General features: G+C 43.6%; 1 protein-coding gene across 6 annotated transcripts in view; it reads right to left on the reverse strand.

Moving 5' to 3' along the window:
- MEGF11 (multiple EGF like domains 11) overlaps nt 1–26,728 on the reverse strand; it is a 254,203-nt gene that overhangs the window by 61,980 nt on the left and 165,495 nt on the right. For all 6 annotated transcript variants that reach the window (XM_038146753.1, XM_038146755.1, XM_038146754.1 and 3 more), the window contains exons 9-11: nt 25,479–25,615; nt 20,105–20,317; nt 12,679–12,853 (exon numbers count right to left, since the gene is read on the reverse strand). In XM_038146753.1, the coding sequence (XP_038002681.1) occupies nt 12,679–12,853; nt 20,105–20,317; nt 25,479–25,615 (525 nt within the window). The remainder of the gene's footprint in view (nt 1–12,678; nt 12,854–20,104; nt 20,318–25,478; nt 25,616–26,728) is intronic.

Consider the following 26,728-nt stretch of genomic DNA (forward strand, 5'->3'; position numbering starts at 1 on the left):
ATTAAAAAAATCCATTCCTACAGTACCAGTTACCTAAACATGGTTATTAAAAAAGGAAAGAGAATTCAATAAAGAAAGCAGGCAAGAAATCTCACCCTCCCTCCCTCTTCCTGTAAATCATAGCAGCACTTGCTGGCAAAAAAAATCTAGACTGACTTTACAACACTTGAATATCTGCCTGGTTTAGTATTTAGGCTTAACTGCTGAGCCCTTTAGTGTCAGCAAGGCAATGAATACAGCATCATATAATTAAATGTATTCAGAAGGAAAGTAGTGTGGAGAGTACAAAAGATGATCATCAACCTCTGAACAAGAATATTTTTTTATGCAGTCAGCACTTTTCACCTAATAGAATATCACAAAACACATTTATCCAGGAGGGACCTCTCCAAACTCAGGGAATTGGATTTAGACTGGGTAAACCAGGTAGATTATCAAGGCAGGTAAATCATGTCTGTACCAGAGGGATTTCTCCTGTCCAGTGTGGGCCAGCTGGGAAACCAGGTCCCCTCTAGTTAAAGTAATTTAAACTTGGAATTTAAACCTGGAATAAGGCCACTACAGATTTATACAGGTGAGGCAGGGAGCAAACTCTCAGAATATTTTCAACTTAACTCTGGGGATGCTGGAAAGAGTCAAACATCTGTGGGGATCATCGCTCTCACTAGAAGCAGCTTTGATCAGCTGCTGTTTTAAAATGCTCCAAAACACATGGCCAGATCACAATTAAATATCCTCAAAGGCAAAATGGCCCAGTCATCCTGTGCATTATTTCAAGTCAGTGGGAATTATTTGCATCCCCGAGAAGTACATCTCTGGCACATCTCCATGATGTGCCCAACAAGCTACTCATGTCCAAACTGGGGATGGAAGGTGTCTAAATGTCAAAATACCAAACCACAGTCCTTGAATACACTGGTAAAGAGTAAAAAACCCTGGTTTTTGGGCCTTTTTTAAAATGAGGACATCAAAATAGGGGTTACGACTGTGGCAAAGGAAAGATTTTGACACACTGTGTGCAGTTCCATCCTTTCCTTCCCCAGATTTGGGCAGAGCAGATCAGTGGCTAACAGGAGCCTTTTGGAAATACAGATTAGCATTTCAGTGCCAGGCAGTGACCTTCAAAGTGGGAGCCCAGAGCTGCCTGTCAATTCTGCCCCAGCTATTTAATGGAAATACCTTTGCCTGGAAATCTGAGATGGTTTCTGGTCTATCCACACAGCCTGAGTGTCACAATCCAAGATCCACCTTGTAAAACAGCTGTGGCCTCCTGACTTTTTTTGCAATAATAAATGTGAGTTCTGGCTGTCAAGTCTGAACAGTTCTGCAAAAAGAACATCAGCTAAAACAGGAAATAAAAGGCATCATTTATACCTTCAGCCTCTATGATGTTTTCTGGCAAGAAGATCCACAGTTTAATTATAAATACAAAGGAGAAGAAACATCTTTATCTGCTTGCTTCAAACCCACTGCCTGGTTTTTAATTGGGAAACTTCTTATACTGTGATAAGTAGCAAGAATGCATTCCTTCTTCCCCTTCCCCCATGGAGTGAGAGACCTCTCACATCCCTACCCTCAGTGACCCCTTCTCTAAGCAAAATCATGCCACTGTTATTCCCATTTTATGGGAGCCATTTCACAACTTAATTACGCATTCTGTGAAAAGCACTCTCTTTGTTTTTAACCTGCTGTGCAATCATTTAATTGGTTGGCCCTTGTTCCTGGGTTATTAGAAATAGTAAATAACCATTCCTTGTTCATGTTCTGTGCACCATCCCCAGTTCCACAGATCTCTATCTTGTCCCTCCTCAGCCATCTGTTTTCGGAGCCCAGTTCCCACTCATCGAGTGACTCTCTATAGAAATGGTTCCATATAAAAGATGATCTTTGTCACCATTTCCATTCTATCCTTTGTATGCAGGAATCAGCCGAGCTGTGTGCAGTAATTTGAGACTTGGATATATTATGGATTTACACAATACCAAAAAAATGGCTTTTCCATCCTGTTTTATTCTCATCTTGTTCATTCTAACTATTCTGTCAGGGGCTCTGGATTCGTTTGAGTTTTTCAGACTCATTGAGGGGTTGAGTTTTTCATAAAACTACCCACAGTGATTGCCTGATCTCTTTCCCTGAATAGCAGGAATTAAATTAGAACTCATTTTTTGTGTATTTACTTAACATTATTTTCCTATCATCTATTACTCTACATTGTTAAATACTGAATTTCAACATACCCAGTCATTCAGGAACAGGAATCTTTCCCCAGATTTGCTACTGCCTTAAAAATCCCAATATTTTTGCACCATTTGCAAACTTTCTTTTAGACTTCTTCCACAGCCGTATTGTGCAATCAAGGACAATGTCCAAGCACAGCTTCAAACCAGTCCCTCAGTGCACACCTGACCTCATGTCCACACCCCAAAGGACTGAGTCCAGGAGGAGCTAAAAGTGCTGGAAACAGCAGGAATTCTCCATTGGCCCCTTGCTATGAGCACTGGAGCCATGAAGTAGCAGCGTGGATGGAAAACACAAAGGAACAGGGCTGATGCTGCAAACAGCTGTGATGGACCTTGGTGCTGAGCTGCAGGATCCACAGCTGAGAGGATCAAAGCCAAAAAACAGCATCTAAAAAGGAAAATATGTCAAGTCTAAGCTAATGGGTTTTGTGATGTAATTCTAAAATGCTGGTAAATAACTAGGTGGCCACACATAGGCAGATAAGAGATCCCCTTCAAACTCTCACAGATGTTCCTAAATCAAAACCCCATGGCAAAAGAGTTTAAGATCTGGTAAAATTTCATTTGCTCTTTGGCATAAGAAAACAAATCAGGATTTTTCATTTCTACATGTCTGATTGTGAAAGACAAAGTCTTTGACAGTACAATTGCACAGAAAATAAAATGCAAAACTAACCTGTGACTTAAATCCTGTCCTTAGGATGCTTTAATGAAGTCAGTTTGCAATTTGAGCCACCAGGAGAGTCAGCTACCAACACTTTCATGCACAGAACCATAGATAGTGTGGATAAAGATATATACATTTGGAAGCCTAATAGATGAAAGGAGGCACTGCTATTGGCAAGCAGTTCATCCCTCTGCAAAATTTAGATCAAATAACTCAGTCTGAGCAGAATATTGAGCTCCACTGGCTCTGAATGAGGCTACAGGAAGAGAAATGCAATTTGACACAGCCACATTGCCAATTAAGGATAAAACACATGAAATATGTCAACTAGCAACAAAGGCAGATGCTTTCAGGCTTTCTGTACCAAGTTGGTTCCTTTGGACCCACTTAGGAAAACTTTGGAGTTATTCGGGTAAATAAAACTGCAGCAGAGCCCAGTAAAAGTAAATAGGAGAAGAAAGACCTGGGACTTGCTCAGAGTTCTTATCAAATTATAAACTCCGTGTGTGAGTGAATACCTTCTCATTAGGAGAGGCAGACACTGAGGCAAACCCCTTTCTTGTGTACCTGGGACAATCCCACTGAAGGCAGTAGTTGTGTTCAGGTAAACTTGGGCTGGCAAAGCAGAATTTGAGCTGTCACAGACAACTTCTGGAGCTTGTGCATTGACAAGAGAGCGAGCAGAGAAAAATGAAATGGAATAGCTCATAAAAGGCTCTGAAAAGTTCCACTTAATTCAAAGAAAGGGCTGCAGATTGCACAGCTGAGCGGGAGCCACTGTGTCCTGTGCATTCAGTGACCTTGTTAATCACTGCGGTACAGCAGTTCACCTGCTCCAAAGCATCGCCCAAATGCCCCGAGGCGGGAGCAGAGCCTTTGTTCCTGCCCTGCAGCCGGGTGCTGACAGGGCACTGCAGGAGAGCACAGGGCTCTGCAGGAGAGCACAGGGCACTGCAGGCTTTGGGAGAGCACAGGGCTCTGCAGCTCTGGGAGAGCACAGGGCTCTGCAGCTCTGGGAGAGCACAGGGCACTGCAGGAGAGCACAGGGCTCTGCAGGAGAGCACAGGGCACTGCAGGAGAGCACAGGGCTCTGCAGGCTCAGGGAGAGCACAGGGCACTGCAGGAGAGCACAGGGCTCTGCAGGAGAGCACAGGGCACTGCAGGCTTTGGGAGAGCACAGGGCTCTGCAGCTCTGGGAGAGCACAGGGCACTGCAGGAGAGCACAGGGCACTGCAGGAGAGCACAGGGCACTGCAGGAGAGCACAGGGCTCTGCAGGCTCAGGGAGAGCACAGGGCTCTGCAGGCTCAGGGAGAGCACAGGGCTCTGCAGGAGAGCACAGGGCTCTGCAGGAGAGCACAGGGCACTGCAGGCTTTGGGAGCACAGGGGCTCCTGCAGAAATCCCTAATTGGTCCAGAGGAGCTCGGGGGGAGAACAGCACCAGGCCTGACTGACAGCACTGATATGAAAACATCTATAAAACTGATATAAAGCACTGATATCAAAATCAATAGGGGAGCGGCTTGGTCTGAAAGCCTGGAATACACAGGTGGCCTCCCCATAATGATCTTCCCTGTTGGCACTGGAATGGAGATTATCTCCTCCTGTAATTCAGCAGAGCCAGGAGAATACATTTGTGAGTAGTTACTGCAATCCTGGCTTAGCCCACATCCAGCTCCCTTGCACTGAGGTGGTGTCCATTGTTCCCTGAAAGACATGTGGCAGTGTCACCTCACAGCTGGACTGATTTTCCAATTTCACCTACCATTTGGGAAAGGTGGAGGACAGGCTGGGTGGCTCACAGTGCTCACAAGGGGTGCTGCTCCAAAAGCTCTCAGTACCTGTGCTCTTTGTCCCCAGAAAAAACCCTCCAGGGAGCTTGAGATGGATCACACAGCCACGTCACCAGGCTTGACCTGAAGCAATGGTTTGTGAAGGGAAAATGGTAAAAAGGCTCAATGTGCCAGCAAATTTGCTGGTGGCTGCTGATAGAAATGGGGATTGTGATGTACACACTGATCCACAGGGAGCTGGACTGAGACCAAGTCATTCCATGCAGGACACTGCACAGCCAAGGGAAGATCATTCTCAGTCTGTACTGATCACACCGAGTAGTTTTGGGATGAAAAATTTTATAGTCTGTTATTAGCCCAAATGGACTACAAAAAAAAAAAAAAATCAAAGCACAGCCATTGCATACACACAAATATGTTCTTTTGTATGCATTGAGAAGTGGGTAAGAAAATTCCGATGCCATCAGTGAAAAGGGACATCAAGATGTGATTCAGAGGCAGTTTTCATCTGCTCTGTGATGGTGCAAAAATCTTGGTAAGTGCAAATGATCTGTGATCAGCTCTATTTATGTGGAAAATGTACCAAAAACATGGTGTGTGAGATGTTTTCTGTTTGTAAACTCAGACCTTTCAACTTGCAGCCCACATGACAGGAAAACTTCTGTCCAGTTGGAAAGTGTCAGTTCCTTCATTTAAAAAACATTTTCCCAGTTCACTCTTGGGCTGTGTGGAACAGAGAGGCTTTGTTGCCTGCTTGAGATCCACTACTTGTTCCACATCCACTTGTGAAGTAATTTGTAAGCTTCAAAAAACAATCAGCTGAGCTTTCAGACTTATCTCTATCTAGAAGATACCAGAAAACACAAATTCAAAGGAGAGTGCATTCCTCAGAGGCCAAAACCAGGAAAGAGGGATCTGGGATGCAGCCATAGTTAGTGTAGGGGGCCTGGTTGTGTTGTTCCGGCTGACTGATTTTTATCTTTATTCACTTTTTTAAATACCAGGTGAATATAATTTTTGACTTCCATCATGGTTTCCCATGGCACAGCTACATCTTCCATTTTTAAAGGTTACTTTAGTTGAATTTCCCATATCTCTGCCTTTCACGTCACCTCCAGACCTAAAACTGACACTGATATCTGTTATCAAAGAGACTGCATTTCCTTCTTGCTGGCTTGGACAAAAAGAGACTCTCAAACCTGCTCAGAACACTCTGAATCTGCCAGGTCTCTTTGGTGACTCTTCAGCTGCATCTCACTGCTCCCTGTATCCAAGCAGGGACTTTCCCTTTAGAGCTGTTTCTGGGATCACCAGGACAGTCCTCCTGCTGGCTTGGTCTTTCCCCTGTCTTGTCTCTTTACTTCAGGGGTGGCTGAGGAATTAGTCAGGGCTACAGTGGGATACTCCCAAACTACTTCAAATTAACTCTGCTAAGAACTTTTGGATAACTGAGGTGAAACAAAGGAAAAAAAAACAATAAACATGAAAGAGTTCAAAGGCTGGGAGAATTGGAATCAGTTTCTTCTATGTCTTGACTTGATATCTAACTTTTGCTCAGGCAAAACCCTTTTCTTTTTTAGGGAATGTGATCCATGGTATTTTGAACCTGGTTATGCAGTCAGGGGATTAAGTGAATCTGAGGTCCCTGAGCCCACCTGAGTGTTCTTGGCCAGGTAAAGCATCAAAGGAGGCCTGACAGCGTTACTGCAGAGGGGCAGGAGAGGCTCTTGTAGCAAACAAGGCTCTTCTAGCTCCACAACTTCTAAGACAACTTGTTTTACTTTTATTATCGATTAATAATTCATGCCCTACCAGCTGCAGGCCTTGCTCAGACCTACCTGCACAGTGAGGGTGCCTCTCCTTGTCACCTCTGCCTCTGCTCCTCGCCCTTCTCTGTGGGTTTGAGACATTGGGTCATGGACACAAATGGGAAACCAGAGAGGAGAAAATACATCTTCCCCCTGCACCCGAGTAATTCATGAAACCAGACCCTGCAAACCATTCCTGTTGCCTGTGATACTCCAGTTAATTGGACAACTGCTGTGCCAGGAAACCTCTCCCCCACCTACAGCAAGTAAAATTTATACTGGTGGCTGGTAACAAGAACATCTTGATAAAATGGTTGAATTTATTTTATACCTAGAAATGAAAAGAGCTCTTAACAAAGGGGGGTAACTGATATGCTCGGTAAATCAAGGATAAAAGGACACAGGCTCTATTGAAGATTTTTTCCCCTCGTCTTTTCTTTTTAAACCTTTTGATGAGGTGCCCTGTTGCTCTGCGATGAGCTTCCACTGAAGTACTTTTGGAATTATCTCAAAGAGAAATGGATCATTTAAATGAGTTAAAGCCCCCAAACCAGATCCTCTATCTCCAGCCTTACGTTCATTTTTTGTATTAAGAATTTTGTGAAATTTATAAAATAATTTTACTACCGAACCACGGGCTTATAACACAAAGAAGTCTCATCCATTTTTTCCCCCGCTCCCTTGTGAAGTGGTGAAGAATGATACATTTAGAATAAAGATGAAAGTTAGTATGTAGAAGAGAGGGAATACTCTGATAAATTTGTACCTTGTGTTTAGAAAATACCTGCAGGCAATGATGCTTCCAATTTCTCCAGACCTGCCTGGGACTTGGGTCCTTCAGGGAAAATTCAATTGAAGATAAGATAAGGTGCTCCTCTCTATTTACTCTGTTTTTTTCTTTTAGACAACAGAGAGAATTTTAAAGGTGTAGGACAGGAGAACAGGCTTCCACTTTTCTTAATATAAAGATTGTTTTTTCTCTCCTGTATGTTTTTTTTTTTTCCAGGGAACAAGAGATATGGTATGTGCCAGAAGGAAGCCTGTTAGGGCTGGAATATTCAACAGACTGGACCTCTAAGTGTTTATGACCTCTAAAGGACCATAATCATGGTCCTTCTCATTCTATGGAACAGTAAATTGGTCATTTTACTCAGTGAGTAGGCACAGAGCAGGCTAAGACTGGTCTGAGTCTGTGTGTGGGTGTTTTTACTGACCAAGAGATTATCCATTGCAAAATTTGGTGTGCATTTGCTGTGCATTTGAATAGCTTTACAGCACTATAATTTATACTTATTTTTTACTAAGTGCTCAAGCTACTGTTCATTGTGTGCTACAAGGGCTGACTTTTACTCAATGTGCAGGTAGGTTGTAAAGTTTCACTCTGATGTAAACCCTGGGAACAATTTGTACCCCTGTGGTAGAGAAAGCATTATGTTGAGAAATTCAGGCATGCCAGACAAAATTATGGACTTACAGACCCAAATGAAGGCTGTGTTTCAGTACTTAAATGCCCAGATTCCCACTGAGCCCAGCCAGAGATCCTTACACATAAGCACCTCTATAAGGATATATTTGAAAGGCATTAATTGTGCTTTTTAAATGCAATTTTGTTGCAATGCAAGCAGAAGATGCAAATAGCTATAGATGCACAGCACTGGGATAAATCTTGGAAAACTTTAGGGAATCCAAGAGCCATTCCAAAAGCTGAAAACTCTTCTAGTAAGAGATCACCACTGCTGTAGTTTCCATAGTTTGCAGCATGTGATTGGCTTGAGTGGGATCTACCAATATAGTGAAGAAATAGAGAAATGTCAAAATGGATTCTTTCATTTTGGTGATGAAGTGCTTGCTCTGCTTGCCAGCATGCAGGGTTCAATAAAAGCAGACAGGTCTTCAAAAAATAGCAGCATAAATAGATGAACTCTTTAAAGTAATATAAGTTCTGTCATCTGGATGTGAAATATAGACCTAAGTGCCCGCTGAAGTAAAAGCTGACCACACATTCCACAGAGAAGTGTTAAAAGTTTTCTCGGAGTGTCTTGGGCTGAGAAATGTTTTAACTACATCTCTCCTTGCCACAACACACAGAATGGAGGCATTTGAAGTTAAACCCATTTTTCAAAAGAGGAAAACAAAGCATCCATAAAGAAACAAAGGCATAGCATGGAATGAGGTCTCTAGATAGCCACTGCTTTCAGGGAAGCTGCAATTAGCTGTGCAATGGAGAAGGTGAGGTTACTTGTATCTAAATAGCATTTATAATGATTTCAGCAGCTAAGATGCTGATAGGTATGTGCAGGGGGTTGGTTTCAAGATTTCCTTGTGAGACACAAGGTCAGAATTCCTGTGGTCTCCTGTCATATTTAATTCATATCCTCTGGCCTTCTCCACCATGTTTATTGAATTACAGGAATAAAATTCAATGAACCAAAAACAAAAGAAAAGAAAGAGGACATGGCAAGTCCCGCTTTCTTTTATGTCCCTCCTGCACACCTGAGTTCAGTGGACTTATAGGAGAACATGTTGGAGCAGAATTTGAAAGGAGGGGGAGGTACAAGTTAGTATAACCCCTCTCACCATCCCCGTAACTGCATCCAGATAGTTTATTGCCAGCAGCAGCCATTTCCACATGGGAGCAAGGATCCAATTTCTACCATTCAAGACTCTCCTCTGGTGCTTTTTAGGGCTGATCTGTGCACTCCCCGTGTGTTTGCCAGGTTCCTTCTGGTCACAAACGAGATGGCAGCAGACCAGCTTTACAAAACCATTCTTCAGAAGAGCATTCTGGCAATTCATCACTTCAGTGCTAAGAGGAAACCCTCAAATATGTTAAAAGTCCCAGTTGGAGGGAAGTGCCCTCTTGGTGTGCTTGTAATGATGATTCCCTGCAATTGTCCGAGTTAAACTGACACAGCCTTTATCCTCCTTTAAGAGTGGGATGCAGGAAGCAAAACATTCCCAATAGGCCTGTGGAGCAATGGGGAGTAGGTCTGTGTTTTTGGGGAGGATTTTATTGTGTTTCCTCTACCATTATCCTGTTCTCATTGCCCTGTATGCTGCCTCCAAGAACTGCCTGGTTTGGGCTGGGGATCCCTCAGTCAAATCCATACCCAGTTCTGCACGGTGGTTCAGAACCTGCAGAGGTAAAACAGAGCCATCCCCCCATGGGATCAGAGCAGCACCTCACACAAATACTCTGATACCCAATAACAGCTTTACAACATTGTCATTTGGGTTTGGAGCCAGACATATGCAAATATGACTGTTGAGTCCAACGCAAAACATCCACAGAAAAAATAAGACAGAACATGTTTTGAAACTCTATCCTAAACTGCAAGCTCACCACTATTTAGCTTGTGCATTTTAATTTTTGGAAATGTCACAGCTAATAAATAATGTATTTTCTTTAAGCTACCATATACATTTTTATTTTACAACTTGAATCTTCCTAAATTTCCAACAATTAAGTACTCTGCTCACGTACATGGCAGCCTATGGGATGGCTGCCTTTTCACTTAATACATTTAATAAAGGTGACCAGATGCTTTGTGTTTTAATGGCTTGTTCTGCATCCCAACAAAATGTCCCTGTTTTGGCTGCGAGAGCAGATGATTCATCCTGAAACCCAGCCCAGCTGCCCTGACACAGGCAGGGTGAGTTAAAAACCCACCATCTGTGCTGGAGGGGTGGGCAGGAGGAGTGCTTTGTCAGGAAAACACTGTCCTTCCCTGGGCACTGCATATTCCAGGCAGCCAGTAATCCCAAACTCCTGTGGGTCCAACCCCTCTGCCTTTGCAGATAAATTCAGCAGTTATATCCCATCTCCCACCATTTTTCCTTCCTTTTCCCCTTCTTGAGAAGCCCCTCAGACTGCTCTGCCCTAGGGTCACGTGTAGATCAAACATTGCTGTAAAATGTAAGATGCCGCTCCTGGTTTGATTCTTTCCAATTATGTGGCAAAATTCCTGCCTGTGTGGCTGCCTCAGCCAAGCCTCACACTCGAAAAAGCAAGAGGGATTCATTTCTAGCTTTTGTGAATAATTAGCTGTGCCCAGCTCTGCGTTAGCAGCACTGCACTGCCAGCTCTGCCAGAGGACACATCCTGAGCTCGGAACCGGCGCTCGCCGACTCGCCCAATTCAAGGGCAAAGCTCGACCCCCAGGCAAAGCTGCCCTGCTGCCTCAGCAAGAGCCAGGCAGGAATATCTGAAGGGAAAGCCTGGCTTGGAGTTTGTCATTAGGATAAGGCACTTCCAGCCTGATTCTGGCCCCACAACCTTTTCCAGCTCCCTCCTCCCTGCCCGGAGCATCCTGGAAGAAAAACACCCCAGGCTGGGAGGGGAAGGTTCCCAGCAACTTTTCTGCACAGCCTGTGTTCTGCAGCACTTGAAAGAACCATTGCAGCTCATCTGGCATGCACACGAATGACAAATATGCTTCAGAGGCAATAAATTAGCAATTTCAAGGCTTTACTTCCCCTCATGGACTAATTGCCAGAGATTATAGTATATTATGTGAGAGCAATGATACTAATGCCTAAATATGCTTCAGTGATTATAGAGCTATCCTCAATAACCAAGCTGTTTAAATGTCAATGCAAGAAAGCTCTTTATTATGAGATTAAATATTATTTTGAAGCAATGCAATAGGAACTTCCCAGGCTTTCTGCCTCCACTAATGCTGCCTTGGGGCAATGTATATTGGACAAGGTATGCTTTTTTTAAAATGTGTACAGCAAAGGGTCCCTAAATGCTTTTGAGCTGCAAATTTGGACAGCATTCCTAATAAGAAGGAGGATCTTGGCATCTTTTTATTTTGTAGCTGTTACTAACATGCTGCTGCCTTTATTCTTCCTCTACTTGTGTATCAACTACTGCATAGAGAAGATAAATTCTTGGATTCTGTTTGTGGAATTGGGAATCAAACCTCAAAGACCTTTTCTTTCCCCCCGCCCCATCTCTAAGTACCATTATCTTGCACAGATGCTTTTGAGTCCGGCCCCTCATACCTGAATAAATCTGAGAACATCTGGCATTGACACAACCCCTGGAACTCAGTGGAAGCTCCAACCTTCAGGTTCAGCTGCTGACGTGAGGCAGGGAACAAAAGTGTCTTTGAGCCATAGCTCCAATTGCACAGCTCTGCAGATGCCAGTTGGGGATCACAAGCTCAGGTGTGGAATTAGAAGGAAGAGAGGCATCCCACTAATCTCATACAGAACCTCCCCAGGATCTGTCCCAGCTGTGCAGCCTGTCCCTTGATTTCTAGTGAACTTAGTAATTACAACTCATAATTGTTACAATAGTATAGAAAACATAGATAGGCCTGTGGGGACAGATCATGTAGAATGATGAAGGACAGAGAAAGCCAGCTTTTAGTGAAGTTTGGTGGAATTCTCTCTTTAAAGTATTTTTTTTCCTTTAGGAAGTATTGTTTCTTTAACACTGTTTCTTTCAGCCTGCATTTCTCCTCCGTGGTGTGCTCCTGAAGGGGAGGAACTTTAAACACAGAAAACCAGGGAACTTAGTGGCAAGGATTCCATTCTGCCCAGCCTCAGCAGGACTGGACACCTGGATCCATGTCCCAGTAATCTCTGCTGCAGCCTGGCAATTGTTAACTCTGAAGTTTTGATGTTTGCATCTTGGCTGGTTTCTTCAGCCATTTTACATCTCAACTATAAAATGCCATGCTTGTTTACCTCAGAATGTCTGAAGCTCTTTCTGATGCTCAGTAAAAGACACCTGCCACACAGGCTCAAAAAAGACATAAATTGCTCTATCATTTGTAACATTTTAAAATATCTTCATCTATTAAAATCACAGTATGACTGACAAGGAACATGCTGAATGGCCATGAGAATTCTTTCTCTGCTCTTCCAGGCAGACAATAATCTGACATCTTTTTTGTTATGTCTTGACTTAGAATATACTATGGGAAACCATATCTTTATTTTTATAGCAGTAATAAACTTAGAACAGTGATGCTAACTAAACAACCAGCAGCCATAGATTGACACTGCTCAAAGGACAGTGATGTGGACTTGGCCCAGAATGGGTGAAAATGACCCACGTTTGGCTGCTTTGATGCAAATATTATTTCCAATCAGATTAAACCCCTCTTTTATTTTTGCAGCCACTTTATGAAAGCCCTCCCCACGCCCAGCCCCACTCACCATGAAGCCTGGGGCGCAGATGCAGCTGCCAGTGATGCTGTCACAGTCGGCCCCATTGTGGCAGGGACAGGGCACCTGGCAGTCCTCGCCGTAGTAGCCCACGGGACACGTCTCGTTGCAGTAGAGCCCAGCCCAGCCAGCCTTGCAGCTGCACTCCCCAGACAGAGGATGGCAACTAATGAAGAGACAGATGTTAATGAGATGTGGGCAGGAGGGAAAAACACAGCCCAGAACATTTCATGTGTCACACTAAGAGCAGGACAACCCTGGAAACCCTTTAGGGTGGTGGATATGAGCAGCTGTATAATTTGGGACATGAATAGGGAATCTGGTGCTAAATAGCCCAGCATTTCCAAACATCTGGGAACTGCCACAGCACTGGGTAGTTTACACCTTGAAGTTTATGCTCTTCTATTCTCAAATCAGTGTGACTTGGATTACTGGTATCAACCACACCATTAATCCTTACAAGCTGTATCCAGGTACGTGCTGCACTATTTGGCTGTAATGCAGCCAGCTAAAGATGTTCAGGGAGAGGAGAAGTTCCAGTGGGTAGAAGAAGGCAATCAAGAGAGCTGTGAAGATAAACCTGAGTTCAAGGGCACAGTATTTCTAATCTATTCTATTCTATTCTATTCTATTCTATTCTATTCTATTCTATTCTATTCTATTCTATTCATCCCATCCCACTGTCATTGTCTTTTAAAAGTGAGTGCCACCTCAGCAGAACTTTCCAGCAGGCACAGGTAGAAAGGAAAGTGCTTTGGAAGGGAAAGCTTTCCTTGGAAGAAGAGTTTTGCAGGGAATATTCAGCCTTAGAGACCAAAACTGATCAGCACCTGAAGCTCTGGGATTTACTTAGGACAGGAGTTAACAGGAGCCCTGGGACTAAGTCACAGCTGTGCAGGCAAATGAGTCAAGTTCCTTTTTGCTGCATAGTGAACAACATTAATCCTCTGGCTTTCATTTCTATTCAGTCAATTCCACACTGTTGTGAGAGCACATGGATGAAAAGGAGAAAGGAGAATGGAGCCCCAAAGAGCGGACAATGCCCTGTCCCTCTGCATCCCTAGGTGGAACACTCACCCCTCTGTTCCTCCTGCATGAAACTGTTTAACTTTACTGGGCATTTTTCCTCCTCGAGGTTTCCTCAGGGCACCACCTTCCCACAGCAGGAGGCTGGGGTTGGGAGAGGAGAAGGAAGGCTGGAGATGGGTTAACTCCTGGTTTGAAGGGATGGAGGTTCCTGTGGGATGTTGTCTGAGGCCAGCTGGGAGCGTGAGGCTTCACCTGAGAGCTCAGCACGCTCTGTGACCTCTGCACCTCAGCACTGCACAGTAATGGCACTGTGCAGTCCTCAGTGAGAGAGATGAGAAATGATATTGCCAGAAATCCTGTTTTCTTTACTCTCAGAACAAGAGGAATAGACTTCTGCAAGGCGGAATCTCTCTCTGGGCCTGTCTCCTGGCTTTTTGCATCCCAGAAACAATTGCTGTTCCTTTACGATTATTTATTGTTACAGTTTAAGACTCTAGATATGACTGAATGGGTTTCTTTACACCTATAAAATTAATATTGTATATGTTAATTTTCAAGGTAACCTCATAAAATGTAATTTCCAACTATGTTTCAGGCAATTTCTGTTAGGAGAGGTTGGTCATATAGTGTTGCAACTAAAAAGGATCAAATTTTCTAAGTGTCAAATGTTTCATCATAAATAGTGTTTTACTGACTAATTAAAACAATTCATCAGCATAACAAACTACCATCCATGACAAAGCAGTCCTTGAAATTATGGTTTTCACAAAGCACCTCTTAACATTCAGATGAAAATAACAAAAGCTCATGTTTCCCCCCTGTGTCTATTAATCATTACCTAATAGGAGCAGAAAGCTCAACATTAAAGAAGGATTTTGAAATTAATTTTGTGTTGCTCTCTTTCCACTACTACTACATGTATCATGTGCTTCCATGAGAACTGCACCTGGTGGGTAAATTAAATATTTCAAAGGTAATATATGACCAGGGCAGTTTGAATCAAACAATGACAATTCAGCAGAAAATACTACACTCACTCAGAATTTTTTCAACTCCAAGGTTGGCTTCCTCATCAGCATGGACAGCTTTTTGCATGGGATACAAGCTATGTATTAAGGGTTACAACTCATCCTGATGTGCACTAAAACATGAATCAAAACCAAACAGGCTTTCCAGAAGAATCTACTGGAGACAGGGACTCCAAAACAAAGGCCAGTAGAAGTTTGAGGGCATATTCTGACCCACCAAAGCTTTGTCCACATTTCATGGGACTGTGAGCCAGAAAAATCCAATGCAGATGTTTAGGTCCCTCCATCCACATCATCTTCCCATTGAAGGAAGGATAATTTTGTTGTCAGATTGAGCAGATCAGGGTTTTGTTTTCTCCTGACTCCAAAGCACTTGTTTGACAATGCAGGTGCCTGATGCAGTGTTAACTTCAGGAGGGCTGAGATTTAGATGCTTTCCCAAACTGCACAAAGCAGCTGTTCTCTTCCCAATCCTGCCAGGGAATCTTGGCCACCTGACTGACTCTTCTGCTTTCATTTTCCCCATTTCTAAAATAATGCCTTTCTCCCTTTGGAAACCCTTTCAAGATCTGCAGCTGATATCACTAAATAGTACAAAGTTTTTCTATTAATTTTTTTCTCTCTGGTTTGTATGAACTATTCCCCTAATTAAAGTGAGCAGAGTTACATACTAAATATATTGCAGCTCATGATGTAGGAGTAGTGTGTGTGTGTGTGTGCTTGTGTGTTAGGAATGTTTCTCTTCTGCTGGCATTTTGTACAACCACATTCTGGTCAAATTTTGAACCTAGATATAGAACAGAGCCAGGAAATTCATCTATCACCCATCCAAACACCCATGTATCCAGACTGCCCAGTGAATTCAATGCTATTTGGACTGAAGCTGAAATGTTTGAGGCAGAATAAAACTTAAAGCTAGAAATTTTTATAAATAGCTGTATAATTCCTCCCCTCCTGTTTTGAGTGCACCTTCCCAGGCCATGTGTCCATCTAACATTTTGCCAGCAGGGGTCACAGTGCATGTGAGGCATTTCTCCAGCCCCCAAAAAACTGAAATTAATGAACAATTCCTCTGCAGAAGGATCACTGAAGGATGGGTGAGAGAATGGGAGGGTTCCAAAAGGATCTCAAAGGGAAACCCACCAACATCTGTTTTCCAACCCTTGCTGGGAGCAGTGAGGGAACCTCACACTCTTCAAAGAGTTTGGCAGTGTTATCCTTCACTAGTTTGCATTGAATCTTAACAACTTTTATTTCTTCAACTCTCCTGCATTGCAGGAAGAAGCAGAGTAGAAACCAGGAGTGAACACAGGCAGCCAAGTGTTCCTGTGGCTCCAAGCCAAGCAGAGGTGGATCAGAGCTGTCCACACACACATCAGGGCTGACAAGGAAAGGGTTCCAGGTGCTGCACTTTGAAAGCTACTGTGCAATCCCTGGCTTTTGAGCCACATTTAAAGCAATAAAATATTTATTTTTAAAAATTTTATTAGCTGAACTGAAAAGCATAAAGGCATTTTTGACCTTTAAATTTTTTAAGCATCTGCTTTTGAGGAAATCTGAGAAAACCAGGTAAATTCCTCAAGGCAAATTAGAAGTGTTTTAGACAGCACAGTCTGTTCCAAATTCTGAATTTCTTCTCCACACATCTTTCAGCCAAAGCAACACCTTCCCAGTGAATTTTCTGATTTTCTGTTTATACAGCAGCACCAGTCCTCTCATTTTCATTATCAGCAGCCGAAACCTTATTTTACAGCATTTTCTCTTTTACGGTGTCCACACTACATCCAGTGTCCCTTACTAAAATGCCTCTTGCTTTAAAGCAGTGGCCACAGTGAGGCTGCAGGGCTGCTCCTTCAGTCCAGAACATCTTCAGAGCCAGCCTTGTCCAGCACATTATTGACTCAGATCAAGGCAGAACTTCATGGAAGTTCCATGGGGTTTGGTCTTGCCCATCTTGCAGCTGAGGCAATAACTGGAGCCTCTGGTGACCTGCCCATTCCATTTGCCTTTGTCACAGTGGCTTCCTTCCTTCTCACATTTCTGACCTGGGAAAGACATTACCAAGGGCTCCTGGCTCCCCAGGCTGGCTCCACAGCAGTGCTCAGGAAGGGTGGGTGCCCAGGACTACTCCAGCTGTTCATTTCCCTCCCTGCCTGACAGAAGAACAAGCCAGGATTATTCCCTTCCTGCTATTGTAGGCTGTCTCAACATGGACTTTTTGCAGAGGGGAGTTTTTTACAGGTGTATCCTTTCCTGTGGAAGGACAGTCCAAGTCACCACCACATTCTAAATCACCTAATTGTGGGGTTGTTCAAAGTCCTGTACAAAGTGCCTTTCAGTGTGCTTTGATGCAGAAATTATTGGATGGTGTCCTTCAGTCATTACTATGCTGGAGGTTAGACTAGATGATCACTCTGATCTCTTCAGACATTAAAACAGATAGATCTATGAAAATGGAAAAGCTGATTGTGTATTTCCTACTGTTCCTCCTCAGCTACTCCTCAAAGCCCTTAGAACTTTCCATTCCAGTCAACTCTCCAATAACCAGATCAAATGAAACAAATCCAGGGACAGGAGTTTCCTTCACCTTCTACAGGTGTTTAATAATTATCCTCCACACTTGGGGAGCTTAAACTGCTCCTGGGGAAAATAGATGGCTGTGGGTAAATGAGTCACTTTGGAAGAGCCCAGTTTCAATATGAACAAGCACTCAGAGAGGAATGGGAAGAGGTGGGTGGGAAGAGAAGGGCACTGTATGGGACTGGTTAAACAATCAGCACAAAGATTTGTTCAGAATTTGGAGTGCCTTTGGAAAAGGTCATTTTCCACCAGCTCTGACGCTCCTTGGCTCAGCAATTGACAGCACTCTGCAGAGCTGCTGGAAAAGTGGAGAGCTGAAATCCCATGGATGAATGAAAGAACATTTACTGACCTACAGCTTGCTGGCATCTCTTTGTTCCATAACAGCAGTGATAAGATGTAGGAAAAAAGGGAGATTTTATCAACAGAGAGACCAGACTAATTTATTAAGGAACCAGAGATTCCATCTCAGCAGAGGATGCTGCAAGGGACACTGATGGAACAGTGTTGGGAGGGAAGGAATAAAATGTCCCCATCAGACAGCAAGCAGGCACAGGCAGGGTGTGTAGGAATGACCACATGCCCAGAAAAGAGCTGGGAGAGGATTCAATCCCCTTTCTGTGCTCTCTCAAACCTCTCTGAGACCTCTTATTTTCTCACAGCTGGAAGGTGCAAGTCTGTTCTTTCAGGAAAAATCCTCTGGCAAACTCACAGAGCACCTCCCAGGTAGTTCTGAGTAACACAGGGTGAATTCTTTCACCCTCCAACCCACAGTCTTACCCCTCCTAAAAGACTCTTAATGAATTGAGCACATAGCTGAGAAACTGCAGCCAAGCTCAGCCTTGCCTGCGGCCCGCAGTCCTTCCACTCTCTTTCTGCCTTTATGGAAACAGGTTTCTGCAGCCTCAGGAGCGGTGAAGACACAAGTGTCAGCGGCTGACCATGAGCATATTCTCACTCTCCTGTACACCTGAAGAACAGTGTACACTGAGGAGCAATTCAGCTTGGATTTACCACAGGTGCTGCAGTGATGTGACATGTAGGAATTTATCCCTCGGCTCACTCTGCAGTAATTCCTGAGGCATCCCCCATCCTCAGTACAACACAGCACTAACCTTTTGTGTATAATGTGCAGTCTTGCCTCAGGGATGGTATTTTTGCAGTGATTTCATGATACACAACATAATCAGAAGTGATGGGAGACTCTTGTACAGAGCTCCCTGGGAGCCTCAAACCCTTTGGATCCTGGCTGTCAAACCCAATTGTGCTGGCGCTCTCTTGCTGCACAAGAATTGTATCACCACAATTACAAGTTTTAAATAATCCATTGTGAGCTCTGACTTCCAGTTAAGCAAAGCCTCACCACTCACAGCTGAATTCACAAGGAAAATCACCTGTTTATTTCCAAGACTGAGACAAATAGGGTCTATCTCAAGTGCACAGACAGATTTGCCTGAAGTGTTTGTGTGTGTGTCTGTGTGTGCACACAAATGAGGTGCCATTTCTTGCATACATAATTGAGTGTGTTTTTATTTTAACAGCAGCAAGATGGCAAGGTGGGTTTGTCAGCATCAGCAGGACAGTCAGGTCCCCACCTGTCTGGTTCCAAATTGAAGAATTATCTATCAAGAGCATTTTTGCCTGGGCATCAATTATCTCCAACTCCCCCTGAAGCCTACAAAACCCTAAATTGGCTCTGCCTGCTGAACAGCAAGGGGCAGAAACAGGAGGGAATCCAGTGGGAGCTGAGGGGATCAGCACGGTGCAGGTGAGGAAATGTGGCTCCAGAACATCAGACAGCTCAGGCCAGGGGGTTGGGCTGTCCAGGCTCCCTTTACTGCAAGACAGGGAGTGAGGATTCTCTGAACAGCAATTCCAGCAGTAAGAAGTAAACAAGGCAAGGAACTACTTAAGGTAACAAAGAGGATAATAGGGAAGAGTCTTAAATTCTTCCTTCTTTTCAAGGTTTGGAAAACTTATTCAAGCCTGCAATGGAAAAGTAAATTCAAAGTGCTCAAGTCTGTTTGTGGCTCTGTCTCAGAGTAAAGAGAACCTCAAGAATCAGATCTTTAAAAAAGCAAAAAAGGGAATAAAACATCAAACTCTGACCTTTTAAGTGAGGCTCATTCCATTGTAGGTATAATTCCCTGCTATTTATTTTCCTGAATATTTTCCTCATACACAAAGAGAATGAAGAGCAAAAATGGGCTCACGTGAGGAGTCTATTTTGACGATGTCAACCATGTTACAGTTCCACAGACTGACTCAGGGATATTGATTTCAGTCTATTTATACATCGGCCTCAAGTGCTTCCAACAAGGTAATTTGCCATGAGACATCAGCTGAAGCAAATTAGGTTTCATGTTGAAAGTCCCCTTGCTGTCTATAGATCTAACAAGCAAATCCATGTCATAAAAAAAGAGGAAAAGTGATGGATTTGAGTAAATATATATCTGTTTTTTAAACTTCATTGGACTATTATCCACACATGAGCATCATCTGGTGGTTCTTACGCCCAGAGGGTTTACAGGATAAAGCTGTATGTCAGGCTGTTTCAGGTGTTACCAGAACTGTAAATAAATCCATGCTTAGTATCTGGCTGGACTGAGGCTTATGATTCCAAACCTGAGGTCGTTTAAATCAAAATTTTGCAAATCAGAGAAACTCTCTGTGTTTGTCCTTAAAACTACAGAGAAAAGGACAGTAGGTGTAGTTAGCTGGATTTTTTCCCAATGCTTTTGTACCAGTCCCCGCACTAGAATATGACACGATGTACATACCTGAGGGTGTTGGTAATATTGCAGGGGCATCTCTTGTTGCACTTGAGGCCATAGAACCCTTCAGGACACATTCTTTCCTGGCAGTGGATGCCTTTGAAGCCAGGGTCACAGATGCAGGCCCCGTTGACGTGGTAGCACTTGGCCCCGTTCTGACAGGCGCAGGTCTGCGTGCACTGGAAGCCGTAGGTGCCGATGGGACACTCCTCCTGGCACCTGCCACGGCATGGGACATGGGACCCAGTTACACCCACAGTCTCAGCAGGACATGGCTCTTACACAGGAACCTCTTTGGTAATGAATTAAATACCAACCAGAGCAATCCCTGCTCATTGAAGTAACACACTGAATTGATGGTATCACCAGAGCGATGGGATATCTTGGGCATGCAAATTGCTGCTGAGAGAAACTGCATTCATCCGTGCCCAATTATATCCTGCTAAATTTGCATCAGTTCATGTTACCTTCATTCACAAAATGCATTCTTCTTTCCTGGACCTTGACAATTGTGTTCATCAATCGTAAGAAACTGATAGGCAATAAAATATTTTATTATAAAACCCCTCACCTGTTTGACTTCTCTTTATCACAGGAGGACTGTGCATCTCCCTTGAATGGCTCTCTCAGTGATGAGGAGGGTTAAAAGGGAAAGTGTATTTAGCAATATTGAGCAAAATGTTCTCCAGCAACGTTTCAGTTTTACTTGCCCTCTTTGTTGACATTGCATCAGTTTTATACCAACAAGGAGAAAAGAAACCCCTTTGTGTTTTGAGTGTGTTCTGAGTAACTAAATGCTTAAATTTGCTTTTCTTCTCCTACTCCAGGGTAGCTCAGTAGTATAAAATCTCCATAAAATCACTTTCATGCTCCTTAGTGGAGAATCTTCTTAAAAATTGCCAACATTTTTAATATTTGATGCACATAAAATTGGAACCTGCAAACACTTTACACAGATTGTTTTAAATTGCACCTTCCATGAACTGTTAAAAATATCTCCCTACTTGGATACGTTCTGAGATCTGCCAAAAAGTCTGCTTCCTTGTCCTACACTACCAATTTAAGAGTTCAGATTATTTCCTACTTGGAAAAGCTCAGCTAAGGTCCTGAAGAAAGCAACTGATTGTGCGCTTGACATAATTCAGTGGTTTCAGAATTCTGCAATGAGTCAGTACCACAGTTTACATGATCCACCGTGAAATACAGATAGGCCTTTTCAGTTAATAAAAACAGAAAAAAAAAGCCCAGAAAAGTCCAATTCCCTTATCACATGGATGCCAGGCATTGGAAATTGCCTATCAGCATTAATTTAAGCCTGAGCATTGATTAAAGTGTATACTGTAAACTCAGTGGATGGAGGCAATTGTTAAATGTCTTTCTGCAGGTCATTTCACAGCTGGCAGGTGAGAGTTAATATAATGATCAGTAATAAAAGATTAATGTGTGATGCAAGCCAGGCAAAACTGCAATGAACACAGGCAGTATATAAGAAGGGCATTACTTTTGCAGCTTCAGATTATCACGTTTTGCTAAAAATAAATGAACACAGCAAAGGGCCTGGCTGGTGATTTAATTCCAGCAGGCACCGACACAGCTGCTAGTTGCAAATCCGAGTTGAGGAGTTCATACGAGACCCAAAGTGAGAGGAGTTTGGGACAAAGAGGGAAAGAGTCTGGAGAGGCACCAGAGAGAGAGAGCCCTGCTGCTCTCAGGGGGTTCAGCTGCAAAGGAAAGAGCCAGCAAAGAATGGGAACAGTGGGGCTGGAACACTCCCAGCAAATGAAATGCGAGGAGGAACAATGAAGCTCCTCATGTCCCCACTGCTGCACAGACCCTGAGTGAGCAGGAGAGCTCTGAGCTCCACGGGGTGAATTCTTAGTCAATAGTGCACTGTATCATTCTATATTTATAGAAGATGAAGCATTACCTAGCAGGGAGAAAAGCATCTGGAAATGAAATATTGACGACCTAATCCATTTACATAATTAGCCTTTTTCTACTAACAATTTAACCAACTTATTTATTTGGAGATCAAGCAGCTACCGCTAATGAATTTTATACAAAGAATACTAATAATGACTCCTCTGGAACATGAGAATAATCACAGCAGGAATTAGCTTTCTACTTAAACATCTTTCCTTTGCAACATATCAATCTAATGTGTCCATAGCACCATTAACAACCAGATACATTGTTCAATTAAATTACAAAATGAGCTGCTAAGCCCTAGTTATGTTTCTTGTTTAATTTACATTGCTTTCTGCCTATCTGGGGAGATTCGTATTATAATATCCTCTGAACTTTAATATGTACCATAATTATTTGGGTTGGGATAGGATAATATGGCTGTCACCTGTAGAATTAATGGAAGCAATTTCACAAAATATTAAACAGAAGACAGCATGTTTAACAGATGAACTTAGTACATGCTCCTACATTTTCCCCCCACAATTTTCTTTTTTTAAGGAATAATGCTGTGAAGTTTTTTAGGCTGTCCTCTTTGTTTTGGAATAGCGATCACGTTTATGTAGCACAGACAAATATGAAAAGCCATCCAAAATGCACTAACCTGGAGATAAGAGATACAAATACAAACACAACAACAGGAGAGTAAATCTGCCCATATAGTTCTAATAAATGTGAGATTTATTCTGTTAAGATTCAATCTTTCAATTTAAGGGCAATATGGAAAACAAAGCTAAACCAGCATGTTCACTTTTCCTGTGAGCCACTCCATTCTGAAACACTCCATTCTCAGCTTCTAACTGTGCCTCTGCTATTATTCCTTTCCAGTTTGTAAAACATACATTTCCATGACAGATCCAGTCATTTCAGTGAACACAAAGCATCCTGCAGTTATTAACAGTGCTGCCAATTTCCTAGAGATTTAGTGCAGTGCCACTCTTGGAAAACAGGTAGGGAACAAAAGTGTGGCAATTACACTCACACAGACCTTTATGACCATTTCATCTCCACAGATATTTATCTAACTGTGTGTTATTATCTTCTGCACATGATGATGAACTGTAGCATTATATAGTACTTATTGACAATTTTAAGATGATAGTAGGTAAAATGTATTTATGTCTTTATTGCTGTTATTCACAGTATCTGTCATTATTAAGATTTTTTTTCAATGCCTTGTAAAATGTTAAAGCAGGCACTGTTTTGTTGTGCAGCAGATTTTCCTGCTCTCCTTTTTGCTGTGACACTGCAACAGCTGCAGGAGATGCAGAGGGTAAAACAGACTCTGAGCTAAGCTGGAGCTGCCTGGTCTGTCCCATTGTCCCTGTGGTGTGAACACAAAACCAAGGAAAGCCACTCAGACTCTTTAAAGACCTCGTCCCTCACTGAACTCAGTGGGCCCCAGGCAGGTGAGGCAGGTGTGTGCTCAGAACAAACCAGTACAGCCAGTACAAGCCAGGGCTGCCCAGCCCAAGCGAGCAGCAGAACTGCAGCTGGATACAACAGACCTGAGGTTTCCCCTCCCTTATGGAAGGGGGATTAAAGACTGAGAGATGAACATGTTCTAACTTTCCAGGAACCCGTTGGAAAGGTGGGAATTTCTAGGCTAATCCAGTTTTACCCTGCTGCAGCAGAGCTTTCCTAACTGCCTGTTTACCTTTTCAATCCTGTTCTCATTCACCCTTTCACACACCTGCATTTCTGCTCTCCTGCCTCTCCTCTCAGTGTCTTTTACTTCCCTGCTCTGGGATGGGGAAGGTGAGCCATTCCCAAGGGTTTTGCTTGGATGCAGGTCCAGAATGTGACCTTCTCTCACTTCTTTTCCACTTCTCCCAACAGATTCTGCCTTATTTTTTTACTGTTGCCCTTACCAAGTTACATCTCTCTTTGCAGTCTGACTCTCTCTCACTTTTCTCCAAGTACAGACCTCCGGAGTCCACACTCCCTTTGCTCTGTGAGTTCCTGCCATGTGCCTCCTGATGTGCCTCCTCTGCTCAGTCTCTCCCTGAGCTGCCTTCTCCAGCCCCTCTCCAAGGGCAATCAGCAGTAAAATCCTCTTCCCATCCCCTTTCCTCATCCCCAACAGGATGCAGGCTGCTGGCTGGGAGCTGCCAACAGCTCCAACACTTGATTGGATTGATCCATCCACAGCCAGGAATCCATCAGGGTGGGCAACAACCAAATGAGGAGAGCAAGAGAGGCTCTGTCAGCCTCCCCCAGCACGGCCAGCACTGGGAGCAGCTCGGGATCCAAGTGTGGTCCCCACTGTAGAGGCCCAGGCTGCACAGCTGCCTCCTTCAGTGGAAAAGTCTCCACAGTGAGAGAAAGAGAAACAGGAATTATATGGTATCACATGTCTGGAAGCAGTCTCCAGATGGAGAACAGGGAAGAGAGGTTCACTGATGTCTTCTCCTCTAAATTACTTGGAAATAATTAGTATTTCCTCCATATTCAACCCCATGCAAATCCTGACATAAACTCCAGAGCCCCCTCCAATTATAACTGTCCATAAAATGGAAACAGGGAAGCTCCATGTGTAATGGGAAGCAGCAGCCTTCTGACCCTCCCTCAGGGCTGAGGGTTGGATGTTTGTGCTACCACGACCTGCTGATTATTCAGTGAGGGCAGAGATGAGAAACTCCAATGAGCTTTGTTGCATAAAAATATAATTGTAGCATATGTCAGTACAGAGCTAGTAAAAAAGGGAATATAGAGGAGAAAGTGCTTTAGCACAACATCCACTGGTGAGCTGTGCATCTCTGCAAACCCTGGCGCCACAGGCCCCATGCAAAGTGCTCCTGAGAGCTGCTTTACCTGCACTTCCCAACCTTTGTTAGGCAGGATCAGCTGCAGGCTAAGGCAGCACGTGCTGCAATCCCTCATTGACTTTGCTGTGTAGTCATTTTGCTGAATCCATGACACCTTGGTAAAACAATATTATCATCTGCTCTGATCGATTCATGGGTGAAGGCTCTCGTTTATAAATTTTGAGGATTTATCACCTTTTGCTGGTGGCTGAGATGGATCAGTGCTACAGCAGCACAGAAGAATCAAGGAGACATTAAACTGCAGCATTGCTTACTCTTGAGGATATTAATTTGTATAAAGATAGTTCATTTACATATCTTGTAAACATGTAATGCTCTCTATTAAATTTATCACTGTAAATATCTAAATTAAATTTAATCCATTAAATTTTAAAAGTTATATTAAAAACCCCTGTAAATGGAGAGCATTGCCAATAAAAAGTAATAACATTGCCACATTTATATTGCTTGAAGTGCTTCAGAAGGATGAACCTAATTGGAGCAATAGAAACATAACACCATTTTTCAGGGAGGAAGATTGTCCTAGAAGGGATATAAATATTGACAGTCCATGGTTCAAATGAAAGGCTTTGGGGGTTGATTTTTACCTGTCTCCTATATAGCCAGCTGTACACAGGCATTTTCCTGTCACGGGGTCACAGTGCCCTCCGTTGTGGCATGGACAGTCCTGGCTGCAGTTAATTCCAAAGGTTCCAGGAGGACAAGGCTGTGCACATACCAGCCCCTGGTAAGGTTGTAGAAAGAGCAATATTTCAGTCAACATTCATAATGCAATAAATTTCTCTATGCAGCTTGGAATTTTATTGTCCTTCTTGCTAAAACTAGATGTAAGTGTAGCAGCAATATTTTATCTGCATAAGATGTGCTAACGACAGTCTGAAAACTCTGCTACCACAGTAAATGCCTGCCTGGCCTGACTCCAGCAGGGTTTTTTCTCACCACTGCACACTCAGGGATAATTCTCTTCCTTGGGTCTCCCCCACAAACTGCAGCTGGGCTTGCACTGCCCCTTGAACAGCCACATGAAGATGTGGGAGAAGTTGAAGGCAAACGGAGAAGTCTACAGAGCTGCTTGTGTGCTCCTGGGGTTTTTGTGAAATGGAGAGTCTGAAAAGCTGTTGGCCACCTGCTGCACAGAGAAGGCTTGGGAAGGAAGGGATTGTTGGAAGGTTTGCACTGGGAGGGTGTAGCTGTGCTGGTTTTGATGCTCTGTGATGATCTCTCCTGTTCAGCCAGTCTCATTCACCCAACCCAGCTGGAGGCTGGAGATTCCTCTACTGCCCTTCACACCCTTCATTCTGCTCCCTCTGCTCTCTCCAGCCACACATCCATCTCTCGAAGCAGCTCAGAATGGATCTGCCACAGCTTTAGAAAAGCCACAGGAATTTTGCAGTGGAATATCTGCCTCATCCCTAAACAGTGGCAGGATGCAGCATCCGGCATCCTTATCCCCAACCCTGGAGCCACATCTCAGTCCCTGACCTGCCTCAACTCCACATCCCACTTTATACTCCCAGTTCTCTGCTTTCCTGCCTCTTTATTCCAGTCCATTCCAAATCCCTGTTGCAGCCTCCCTTTTAATCCTCTCCTCCACCCAGACCCAAATGCTCATCTCTGAGATGTTTCCTCCTTTTCCTCCCTGCTCAGCCAGCCCTGGGAGTGAAGCAAAGCCAGCCTGTCCCTGCTGTGCCCCTGGCACTGCTCACAAGTAAAGCAGCTCCCAGGTAATCCCTGCTCCAGCTGCTCAGCCCCAGGGCAGGGAATGCTCACCCTTGTGTGGGGTTGTGTCTTTGGAGAATTTACCTGCCAGTCTCAGGTGATTTCCCCCCAGGTATCC

Source organism: Motacilla alba, chromosome 10 (genome assembly GCF_015832195.1).
Source record: "Motacilla alba alba isolate MOTALB_02 chromosome 10, Motacilla_alba_V1.0_pri, whole genome shotgun sequence".
Classification (NCBI taxonomy): Eukaryota; Metazoa; Chordata; class Aves; order Passeriformes; family Motacillidae; genus Motacilla; species Motacilla alba.